Source organism: Mustela erminea, chromosome 5 (assembly GCF_009829155.1).
Source record: "Mustela erminea isolate mMusErm1 chromosome 5, mMusErm1.Pri, whole genome shotgun sequence".
In the NCBI taxonomy this organism is placed as follows: Eukaryota; Metazoa; Chordata; class Mammalia; order Carnivora; family Mustelidae; genus Mustela; species Mustela erminea.
Genome location: NC_045618.1, coordinates 11333258 through 11345884, shown reverse-complemented (window position 1 = coordinate 11345884; position 12627 = coordinate 11333258). Strand labels below are relative to the sequence as shown.

At 44.7% G+C, this 12627-nt stretch overlaps 1 protein-coding gene across 14 annotated transcripts in view; it reads right to left on the bottom strand.

Annotated features, from left to right (window-relative positions):
- Positions 1-12627, bottom strand: part of CHD2 (chromodomain helicase DNA binding protein 2) — a 130886-nt gene that overhangs the window by 15615 nt on the left and 102644 nt on the right. For 13 of the 14 annotated variants that reach the window (XM_032342123.1, XM_032342119.1, XM_032342125.1 and 10 more), the window contains 6 exons: positions 12428-12578; positions 11176-11298; positions 9817-9945; positions 8734-8874; positions 6884-7018; positions 1037-1215 (listed from right to left, as the gene is read on the bottom strand). In XM_032342123.1, the coding sequence (XP_032198014.1) occupies positions 1037-1215; positions 6884-7018; positions 8734-8874; positions 9817-9945; positions 11176-11298; positions 12428-12578 (858 nt within the window). The remainder of the gene's footprint in view (positions 1-1036; positions 1216-6883; positions 7019-8733; positions 8875-9816; positions 9946-11175; positions 11299-12427; positions 12579-12627) is intronic. The other variant, XM_032342128.1, reaches the window with a different exon arrangement.

Genomic DNA, 12627 nt, shown 5'->3' with positions numbered 1-12627 from the left:
GTACAGTGTCTCTGGAATGGGCAAGGACCTTCTTAGGAACAACTGCTAGCCAGGTCTACAGTGCCCCCTCCCCACACACACACACACTTCAACACAGACAAGCGCCAGTGCCCGGCAGAAAGCCTAGCTTCACAGATCTACGTACTAGGATGACCTTCTGTTCTCTTCCAGCAGGGATTAACTTGGCTAGAAAAATAGCCCAGTGGCTAGGCACAGGAAGAAGTTGGTGACGTGTAAAGGAGAACAAAAATCACATTTTGAAACTTAATTTTCCTGAATGGGTGTGACGCATGCTATGGATAGCATCATGACAAAGTTCTCTTAAATCCATTTTTTTCAAAACCAATCCACTGGGATTGGGCATATTATACCAGCATAATTACATGAACCATGAAGTACATGAGTTCAAAGTCACTTTGGATTATGGAAAGAGACTAAATGCTACAATTATCTTTGAGAAAGAAATTCCAGTTGTGTTATCCTAAAAAAATCAAAAGTGAGCACATAAATGAGTATATGTGAGCCATGATGTGCCTTACAAATTAAAGTTCTGGATTAAATTGCATTAATACAAATTACTACTAGAGTTCTTCAATTATCAGAGAGAATGGAAAAATCACCGTTCTGGTGGTTTTAATCCTTCTTTCCCCTCGTGTGTCAGTAGAGAACTATTCAAACAGTTATTATTATCAGCCTGAGGTGGGTGAAGTAATGCGACTAGATGACTTTTATTCCTTCCAGGTTTATAGACCAAGTCTTTGTTCTGAGACCAGGCCAGCAAAATCAGTCTCCCTGCTGTTCTCTCATAAAATGGTGACATCATCCTACCTATTCAAAAGGCTGGTCTCAGTGGAATGGCCTATTGCAGGAAAAAGAAACTGAAGCCTGCGGGTACAAAAGATGGTTTTTATCAGGGGGTGGGGGGGAACTCATTAGGTGGCTGTGTCACCTTTCATAAAACAGAACCAGAACCCCCCCCCCCAACACACACACACTGCCAAATCGCACCAGGCATTCTGAGGCTGCGGTCACTTACCTTCTCCAGAGTTTGATGTGCTCCTGGTCTGAATAGGCTTTAAGGCACTCGGCTATCCGGTCTCCGATCTTCAGCAGGCAGTTTCGGGTGTGCTCTAGCTGTTCCTGCACATTGAGCCCCTTGTCGGGTTTGTCCAGCTGCTTCAGAGCCTTTTTCACTGGCCTCATCCGCTCTTTGCACTGGAACAGGACAACAGAGTAGAGACATAAAACACCTGCAGCAAAGACCTCTTGTCTTTGTTCCCTGGGCCGTGAATGCCCGGAGAAAACCCGGCTATCCCTCGTGCCATCGCACCCCTGGAGGAGGAACGGGTTAAAGCCCTGGGAGCAAGTGTAGCTGTCAAGTCGGGAAACCCGAGGTGCAGGTCCCAACAGCATCTCTCAGAGTTTTGGCTTTATCACCTCTCAGAGTGATGACTTCTATATCTTCCTTTTATTATAGCTCAAAATGCTGTTTCCTCATCTATAAGAGGGCTATGATAAAGCCTCAGAAGGCCATTATGAAGATAAAATGAGAAGCAAGATTAGAGGCCTAACCCAGTAATGTCCCACCGCCAGATAACCTATCTAAAACGGCAGGACAGAAAAGTTACAAGTCCTTTGGGCTTGCAAAAAACTACGGAGAAGCCTTGCAGATAGAGATGGTGAGCTGAACACAAGAGTCGTTGTCTCTCCTGCCCAACTCCACCGAACAGCAAAGGGAGTGTTTCAAAAAGAGGCCCACAAAAAAGGGAAAATGAAAGAGAAAACAAGAGCAACAAAATACTGGCAGCAAGGGAAATGACTTAAGGGACCTGCATGAGAACGAGCTGGTTTATACTACCTGAGGAATATAACCTCAGGCAGTATAACCTAAGGAGAGCTAGGTACCTCTGGTTAAAACTAAGGAGTGGTTATTTCAACAATGCACAGAAGTAGCAAATACCCAGATTCACAAAAGATACCCAAATTTCCAACTGTGCCCACCAAAAGAGGTTATTCTCTGGAGAAGATAAAGGAGAGGACTGTGAACTGGGCTGTGCACGGAAACAGGAGCGTATGAGCGGACACACACCAGAGGAGCCAGCACCGGGCCTTCTGCCTCCCAGGGAGACTCCAGAATGAGGAGAGCCAGGCCTACACCCTTTACTCAGGGGACTGGAGGGTCCTCGTCCATGAAATCTGACCAGCTAAGACAAGGAAACTCCCCACTGCAAGTCTTCCAGTGAAGCAGCCCAGCCATATCACCAGTGAGCATTGGAAGTCGTCCGTCCACCAAGCCCCACCCCCACGCTCAGAGCTTCTAGCCGGATGGTTAGTCCCCTGCTCCCAAGTGTGTATGCAGACAACCAATGATTACAAATCAACGGAAACAAACATCTAACATGGATGATGGAAAACAAGTTTAAGGAAAATACAAAAAACATTCAGAGAACCATGGGCAGGGGGAAGATTTTGGATATAAAACATGACAACAGAAGTAAAAAGCTTAAAAGAAATACTCATGTGAGATAAAGTGGGGGTAAATCTCCTAGAAAGTAGAATTTTTTTTTTTTTTAAGATTTTATTTATTTGACAGAGAGAGAGAGGGAACACAAGCAGGAGGAGTGGGCGAGGGAGAAGCAGGCTCTCTGCTGAGCAGGGAACCCAATGTGGGGCTCAATCCCAAGACCCTGGGATCATGACCTGAGCCGAAAGCAGATGCTTAGCAACTGAGCCACCCAGGTGCCCCTAGAATGCCGAATTTAAAAGACAGAAACAAAAAAAAAGGTAGTAATATTAGGGACCCCTCCCAGAGTCCAGTTTCCCAAAACAAAAAGTTCTGTAAAGATAAAACTAAGAATCAGGAGGAAATCACCACAAAATAATTCAAGAAAACGCTTCAGACCCATAGAGCATGGTTGTCAACTATGAGGCATCTGGTACAACAAACTACTAAGGCACACGAGCACAAAATTTCAGAACAAAGAAAACCCTACAAACTTCTATCACTCTGCGATAATTCTGTTTACTTTTTGGAGTTCTACCTCAATTTTCAAGAAGTCTACAAAAGAAGAAGATTTACCATAACCTGGAAGGTGTCCATGATGACTCTAACGGGTAAGAAAGACATCAGTATCATGATCGTATAAAGGACTGCTATAGGAAAGGTAAGAACAAATTACCCCCAAACAGGCAAAGAATACAAAGAATACAAAAATACAATCCACTACAAACACGAATGCCTCACAGACATGAAAACAAACACTCACTGATCAATACTTCATACCCCTCAGAGGTTGGCAAAAATTAAAAAGTCAGAAATGACCAAGTGTTTCTGTGACTGGGAGGCCACCGGAACTCGGGTTCCCTGTTAGGAGTCTGTATAAATCTCTGTAAGAGCTGGAAGGGGTAGTCACAGGACCGACTGAAGTGACTAAAGTGCGCGCCCAAGGAAACACCCAGAGCTCTGCGCAAGCTGTACAGTCTAGGGAAGCACTTACATGTGTAAATGAAAATATTTATTTATTTGACAGACAGAGATCACAAGTAGGCAGAGAGGCAGGCAGGGAGACAGGAAGAAGCAGGCTCCCCGCTGATCAGAGAGTCTGATGCGGGGCTCGATCCCAGTACCCTGAGACCATGACCTGAGCCGAAGGCAGAGGCTTTAATGCACTAAGCCACCCAGGCGCCCCCTAAATGAAAATATTTACAAGAACCTTGCTGCTGTCTGTGTTTGGTAATAAACCTTTGGAAAATCCCGAGGTTCATCTACACGAGAAACAATGAATTGTGGAAGTCATGATATAAAATAATATGAAAGGGGTTTTTTTTTTAGTTTTTAATTTTTATTTTTAAGTAAGCTCTAAGCCCAGTGTGGGGCCTGAACTCACAACTCGGAGATCAAGAGTTGTGTGCTCTACAACAAGTGAGCCAGGCAGGTGCCCCTGAAACAGGTTTAAATTACCAACATAGGTCAACCTCAAAAACAGAGATGCTGCAGAGGAAAATCAAGTTATAGGATATACACAGTGTAGCATTTTTATAAAGTCTTTCAACAAGCAAAGCAAAACTATTTGTCATGTAGGGACACAAAGGCAGCCGTGCAGTAGACGGGTCAAAAACCCAGGTGCTTGTGCCAAACTCTCGGGTCAAATCTTTGCTCTCCATCTTAACTATTAACAAATAGCTTCTGTGACTCTCCCTTTTTTTAAAAAAGATTTTATTTTTATTTACTTATTTTTTGAGAGAGAGAGAGACAGACAGACAGCACGCCATGAGTGGGGAGCTGGAGGAGAGGAGAAGGGAGAGAGAGAACCTCAAGCAGACTCCCAGCTGAGCAGGGAGCCCGACTCGGGGCTCAAACCCACAACCCTGAGATCATGACCTGAGCCAAGGCCAGGAGTTGGATGCTTAACCAACTGAGTGAGTCACCCAGGTGTCCCTAAATATTTTATCTTTAAGTAAACTCCACACCCAACGTGGGGCTCAAACTCACAACCCCAACATCAAGAGTGAGGCTATAATAAGTAAGCCAGCCAGGTGACCCTCTTCACCTTATTTTTTAGTAAGTAAAATGGAGAGAATTAGCTATCCCATAGGATTGTTGTGGAGAAAAAAGACATAAAGGCACAAACAGTGCCTGGCTGTGTGAGTCCTTATTGTCTTCACAGACAAACGGAAATCATAAAATGCTAATAAAACCAAGCACAAGAACAGTACCGAGATCTAAAACTACTACCCTTACTTTTGGGGAGGTAAAAAGGGACAAGTGTGGGTTTAGAGTGAGAAACACCAGGGGCTTCAACTTAACTCTTGAGTCTTAAAAACACATTTGACAAGGCTTCATGGTACTTGTTATCAATGTCTATTAAATTTCTTAAATTTTTCTACATTTTTCAAAAGATTTCAGAATATTTAAACATGACAAAAAGCCAATAAGTGAAAGCATTTAAAAAAAATAAATGGTTAGTATTAGAAGCATTAGGTTAGGATTTTCCCTTATAAATACTGGACTAAGGGGTGCCTGGGTGGCTCAGTCATTAAGTATCTTCCTTCGGCTCAGGTACAGGGTCCTGGGATCGAACCCCCCACCCCCACCCCCACATCTGGCTCCCTGCTCAGTGGGAAGCCTGATTCTCCCTCTCCCCCTGCTTGTGTTCCCTCTCTCACTGTCTCTGTCTCTGTCTCTCTCTCTATCAAATAAATAAATAAAATCTTTAAAATAAATACATACATACATATTGGACTAAGGAAAAACCAGGAAACAGATCAGCTCAAAAGGCTGGTTGTACAATGAATTTATTCAGTCAGTTTATGCATTTACTGACATACCTTTCTCTTTAGAAATACTTCTAACACCCAGATGTACTTTAACATAAGAATTGCTACTTGCCGTCAGACAGCAAAACACAGAACAGTACAGAGAATTAAGAAAAATGAGTTAAGGACAAAGAAAAAATATGTGTGTGTACAGATTTTTGAGAACACAGAGAAAGGAGCAATGAGAGAGACAACGACCTTACAGGGTGAGGTCAATATTCTATCCTTTGCTGCTATGCAGCAGGAGTATTTCGAGATTTAGAAGATAAGATTCTCTTTGAGACTGAAGTAACTGTTCAAGGGAGCTGTGATTTGTGGAAGGTTGGGCAGAGGAGGCGGGAGGAATCGTGGAGCACAGCACAGTGAAGACCACGCAGCTCCAGTGAGGGGCTAAGGTCCCTGAGGACACGCTGGCGTGTTTCCGTTCCCACTCGAACCCTGGCCCATGCGCTCCCCTCCCCATCACATTGCCTATCCCATATGAGGAAAGAGACCGTGTCCTGGGTATGTCTTAGCCCCGAGCACCACAGTGTGGCAGCATGGAGGACACACCACACTCACGCTCACCACTGCTCTCACTCACCCAGCCAGAACCCTGACCTAGTCCTCATGTGATGTCCCCTGGTTCTCGCCACACTAGCCACAGTGGCCTTCTGTGACCTCACTGCAGCACCGGTGGTCCTGCCACACGGCCTTTACGCTTGCCACTGCCTTGCCTTGACATGTTCTTTCTTCCCCTCACCTTTTACGACCTTTCCCTCTTCCTTCAGAACGCAGTTCAAGCATCGCCACCCGAAGCATGCCTTCCCAATAGCCCCTGCCTGGTCAATCCCCTTCTTACAGGATCTTTAGAGCCATCTACTAAAGAAACCCCCCTGCCCATCACAGAAGCACGAGCACGACCCGTGTGGCTATCTATCTCCCCTACTCAAATGTGAAGTCAGCGGCAAGAGAAGCAATTCTCTTTGCAACATAGTAGATGACTCCGGGGTTGGCACAAGAAAGTATTCAGTAACTATTAGCTCAGTGAAAACCTCTGTTTCCCAAATGCCTCTAAAGGCCCCTGCAGCCTTTCTCTTTTTTAATGAAGATTTTATTTATTTGTTTGTTTGTTTGTTTATATGAGAGAGGGGGAGAGAGCACATACACACATGGGGCGGTGGGGGGTGGGGGAGAGAAAGGAAAGAATCTCATAGGCTCTACCCTCAGTACAGAGCCCAACACGGGGCTCGGTCCCACAAACCTGAGATCCCCACCTGAGCCAAAACCAAGAGTCTGATGCTTAACCAACTGAGCCACCCCCACCCACCCCCTACCACAGCCTTTCTGACTGGGAGCACAAGACAGGAAATCGATTCCCCAAACTTCTTTCTCACCACAGGGTACGAAAACCTCTTCCTGCCTGCCTATCCCAGAGCAAAAGGTCTTTAGATAGCAGAAGCCATGTGTTCCACAGTAACATACTACAGCTCGGCCAGCGGAGGCCGTGTGGCTGGCCCTGGGGAAGGCAGAACCACAGCAGGCGCTGTGGCCGCACACACCGGCACCCCTCAATTTCCAGACTTACTATGCTGAATGTCTCCTGGTCCAGATCATCATCCTCATCCTCTCCAATGGGGACAGGCTCACTTCCTGCTGTAATATGGACAGGACCCTGAGATCGCTTCGATTTACTTGAAGATTTGGCATCACCACCTTTAGGCTTTTGAAAAAGAGTTACAAGGAGTCATTGTCACTGGTGCAATCCTGCCTTGTAAGCTGGACATCTTAGCTATGTCACACCACTCCAGAGGGCCCATGTGACAGGCTCAGTTTACAAAAATGGTAAAATAAAGTCTTCTGAAACATCACGTAATCAAATCTACATGTTTAATGAATGGCTTAATCGTACATCATTTCCACTTCTGACTCCAAACACACCCAATTAAAACTTCAGCTTCAGGACAATGCTATTTTGGCTTCTATTCCCTCATCCATAAAATGTACAAAAACATCACCAACAGGCAGTGATTATAAACTGGCAGAACTCTTGTATTCTATTATGTAGCATCTTTTATTAACAGCCTATAATCATACACTTTGACCTAGGAATCTGTTTTAACTACGATGCTGTAAATGATTGAAATGTACATGAATCTGGATACAGAAGGATGGAGATACATACATGTACGATGAACATTTAAAAAAATATTACTATGCTTTGTTTACAATTGTGTAAAATATAGTAAAAGCGTAAAAACATGGATAGGAAGATTTCAAACCATGGGAGGAAAAAAGAGGCAGAGTAAGGAAATCAGGAAAGAAGAATATGGGGGATCAGTGGGGGGGGGGGGTTTCAATACTCTTGGTAAGATGTGCACAGAACACAAAATACACCAGCCCAACAAAATGCGCCTAGAGTAAATGTGGAAGAATGCTGGCCACAGTTCTACCTTGGGTGGTGGGTAAGCAGATGTCTGTTAAATGGTTCCCTGTGCTTTTATTTTGGAAATATTTCACTCTAAAAAAAGAGTATCTTTCTGTGGGAGCAGAAATGCAAAGGCATCTGGCACAGCACGTTTCCTAACTTAAGAAATTGGAAGTGATTTCAATATGCGAAGTCTATACTGCTCCCAAGGTGTTATAATCAAACAGAATCTTTATCTATTTGAAGTGATTTTAACATTTACCTATTCATGGGGAAAGTTGTTTCTGATGTACTGCTTGCAGGGGACAGGGGGCAGAAAGGGCTACCCAAAGTCTGATCTGATCCTCTTTTATACTTGTACATACACATATTAAGACAAAAATTCTGAAGATGAGGAAATCTATTAGAGATTATCAGTGAATGGCAGAATTATAGATGTTACTTGTTTCTATGTTTTAATGACTAAAGGTTAACTGAAAAATAATTTCATCAGAAGCCAGCAAGCACACTCCCAACACCCTACCAGAAATCTGGTTTGCAGTTACCCTCACCGAAGTCCCTAAGTGAAGATTATATAACAGCATCCATTTCTACTCCAAAAGCTTCTCTTGATATATTTGGGTTGACTCCTCTACTTCTCAAATATTCAAATTCATCTGTGTATTGTCTCTTCTACCATGTATGTGAGAACATATTTGACATCATTACCTGTAAATGCAGCTTTCTCTCACCTGTCCTATCTCATCAAAAATTCCCCTCTGAAACATGTAATAAGAGATCAACTAAAGGCCGTTTATAGTTTAAAAAACAAAAACAAAAACAAAAACAAAACACTCCCCAACTGCACATTCCCCTCTCTGTGAGAAGAGGTGCGGGCATCCCTCTGACAGCCCCGTCCTTCCTTCTTCGATGGACCCTCAAAGAGACGATTATTTCAGGGTGCTCAAGCCCCACTCTGTCTAAATTCTAGAAGAAATTTCAGATACTATGGGTATCTCAGTAAGCAATACCTTCTCTTTCTTATCTTTTGACTTCTTCCTTTCCTTGTCCCCTTCTTTGTCCTTCCTAGAACTCATTTGTTTCTCCTTGTTCTCCTTGTTCTCTTTCTTCTTCTGTTTCTTTTTCATTGGACTTTTCTCTAAGCCATCATCCTAGAAAACAAACAGGGCTGTGAGCTTTTGCCACAAACTTGAGATCTGCTCATCTGCTTTCTGGAGAGAGGGGCGCTGTCCGCAACGGTTCATCACCGCATCTCCACTTACTTAGAGCTTGTTTTCCAGCACACGCACCCTACGGCACTCACTCACACAAGGCTAAGCTTTCTGGTAATAACCCGGTAAGGCTGCAGCCACAGATGCTCTGCAACTCACATCCTCTCTTCAATTCTCACAGCAACCCTTCAACCATAAGCCTTATCATTCCCGTTCCACAGATGGAGAAAACTGAGGACCAGAGATATTACAGACCCATCACCTAACCGTCACGTTAGTAACCATCGGTAGTAACCGTCACGGTTGCTACGACTTTTTGAACTCGTGTGTCCATGACGAATTCATGCCAGTTTCAGTGCCCACTGCCGATGCTCTTGGAGCTAATCTCAAAGTATCATCACACTTGAAGGGCAACAACATAAAATCCCCTAAAGCTGTCACTCACTGAAACAACACACTGAATGCTACCGATTTTTCACTTTGCTCAAACCAGAGGTCACGGACTGGCAGGCTGTGGGCCAACCTGACCCACCGATGTGTTCTGCTGGCCCATAATGAACTGAACTGCAGAGGTGCGAGGCCCCTGGTAAGCTGGAGTCCCCACAACCACTCCCTACCTTTTTCAACCACGGGGCTGGGTGTCACGGGTCATTTATCATTACACCTCACAGAGGTCCCGTCACTGACTTCCATTACCTATGGACCCGTGACGGCTGGCTTGAATGAACAAATCACTCTCTCACAGGGGAAGCAGAGACATATATATTCTATTTTCACTTTACTAACTCTTTGTGTAAACCAAACACATTCTGAATGGTTTTATACCAGCCGGCATAATACATGTAGCCTAAAAGAACCCTCAACTGGAATTTAGCCATGTACCTTTACTTCTCCCTCTTCCGACGGATTGTCTGAATGTCTAGGAGATGAAAACTCAACCCCATGCTCATCTTTCAGCCTGGGTTCTTTGTTTTCCTTCTTTACTCGAGGCTTCCGCTTCTTTAATTTGGCCTGGAAAGGAGAAAAAATGACGATGAAAACCACAAACCTCAGGAAGCATGACCAAGTAACATTAGGACTCTGCAGAGCAGTAGCAGCCCAACTCAAATGAGAAAGTTCAGAGGCAGTTCAAAGGAGCGTAACCAGTTCTACCTGGGGGAGAAAAAGGAAAACAGTAATGTACCATACATGTCCCTACACTACATAAAAGCATGCATATCCTTGAAACTGTTGCCAGTGTGCAGCATTCATGCTAAAGACAGAATTCAAAGGAAGGAAAAGCACATTTGTGCACAAAGATACAAATAAATCTATGAGACATAAAAATAACATTTTAAAAATCTAGACTTACACTCTACCTAAAAATGAAGGTGAAGAATAAAATGCTCTCAATCCACTGAAATATGATACAGAGATCTAAAACAAATATAAACATGATCTAATCTGTCCCTCCAGAACCTAACGTATAATTCGTACTCAACGTGCTATCTGGAGAATGGCCCTACTTATGACTAGGTATGGGATTAGGGAGACATTTCCCCCTAAAATTTGTTTTGTTTCTAATATAAGGAAATTTATGTAAACGGCTGAGTTCTAGGAGCACTGAGCACACACACCCCACCAAGACTGTGAGCGCCAGATGTTAACATTTCACTGTGATTTTTCTCATCCTTCTAGGCCTGATTTTGAAATGAAAAATTGGGGAAATAAATGGAGATAAGGTTCGGATGAGCTCATTAGCAAGTTCGCTGGTATTGTGTACTGAGTAAACAAGACAGTCACAACTGAAGGCCAGTTTCCGAAGGAACCGTGGACTCTAACTATCCAACGTCACCTCTGGGATCCATGATTACAAGCAGCCCAGGGTCAGCCGTACCAGGTAAAGCTGGTGGTAGCCATACAGTAACCAGAACCATGTTCCAGAATTGAGGAAGCAGCACAAGGAAGTGGCAGTGCGTCTCTGGACCAAAGGCACTGGCAGAGGCAAGGACTATTTTGAGGCAAAACGGGAGGAGAATGGGCTTGTAAAGAAGTTGCCAAGATGTCCAGGGCAATTATCGAATGAACATTTCTATTATCATCAACGAAACCATCATGACTGGAAGCTCAAAAACAACACCTGCCCGTGGAAGGTACCGTGCAGTGCAGCGCCCAGAAAGCGCAACGTCCCTTGTCCTACCTAACTCTGCAGGGCCGGAACCTCGGGCCTCTGCAGGGTGCCCGCCCGGCAGCCGTGCTCACCTCTTCCCCGCTCGTCACGGCCCCCTTCTTCTCCAGACTTTTCCTGAGCAACTTGAGCAAGTAGTCCGCTCGGGTCTGCAGCTGCTTCCCCTGAGGCTTTTTATCTGTCTCCACGGGCAGAATCTTCAACAGGAAAGGAAGAGAAGCACCCGCCACCACCCATGTCCCGGTTAGTGGATCCGGATTCACAGAGACAATGAAGAACTGCGCAGTCCTTTCCCTCCCCAACCACCCGAAAGACAGATAAAGCCTCAGATCCTATCTCAATGTCCATGGCTCCCAGTCACTGAAAATCCCTCATGAGCCGTTCTCATTTTACAAAATGGGATGGAGAAATCCAGCTCTCCCACTGGCTCCTACCTGTGCTGTTAACAGGGTAGAACAACTCAGGTAGGAGGGGCTTGTTGGCTTCATCTGCTAGAGCATCCCAGCCGTCGTGGATTTCCTCCTTCCAGGAGCAGGGAATCCCTGGAGCTAGGTTAAAGCTTCGTTTTAGATTGAAAATGCTTCTTAGAGCATTGCCGGAGAGCACTGAGCTATGCCAGGACGTGATCCGTCCCTGCTGCCCCAGCTGGACCTCTCAGGCCAGACTGGATTTGGTCTCCGCGCTCACGGCGGGGTGCTGTCACCCTCTGAGAACAATTCACACATGGGATGAGCATTGTTTGACGTGCCAGGGAAAGCCCTGCTAGGAGCGCGTCCTACTAAAATTTGAGCCAGTCGGCTTTCCCTGCTTACAGCTCTGAGCACGGCCTTCCTACCGGGTAGCCTGATTCACAACGGACAGGGTGGGAGGCTCAGTTTGTGGGAGAAGTACGGCCAATGTTGAATTCCACTACAAAAAATACCAAGGTGTGGCTCCTTCTCTGTGAGGAGAACTGGAACATGGTGATTTCAAAAACGGTTTTAAACAAGAGGCCAACACTTAAGGCCGAGGACTCCTTGTATTTTCAATCAATGATCTTACCCTGGTATTTGTTGTAATGAGATTGGACGTATAGAATTAAAATTTTAAGATTTCTCCTGTGATTTCCCCAAAATGTCACCTGGCTATTATCTTCGTCTAACAGTACCACAGTCCACTAAAGAAGGTAATATTCCCCAAAACAAAGAAATCCCAGGAATGTATTACTGTACTAATTTCCAATCTGATCCCCCAACCCCCAGAAAATAGTAAAAAATAAGTTATCCATATAAAAATATTGTATATAACAAATCCTCTGGAAATCTCCAGCATCACACATTTACTTACTTTGTCAGTTAACTTAAGCTCTGGGTCCGTCTTAATTAGCTCCCAGTTTCCATAGCCATGTTCATAAATTCCCAGCAGGAGTCGCGAATCATCCTCCACCCCCCACTCCACATCAAAATGTGCAGCTTTCACTCGACAGGTTAAGCAGTATCTAAAGGAATTTCAAAACCAGGAGGACATGAGAGGAGGGGCCTTTCGAA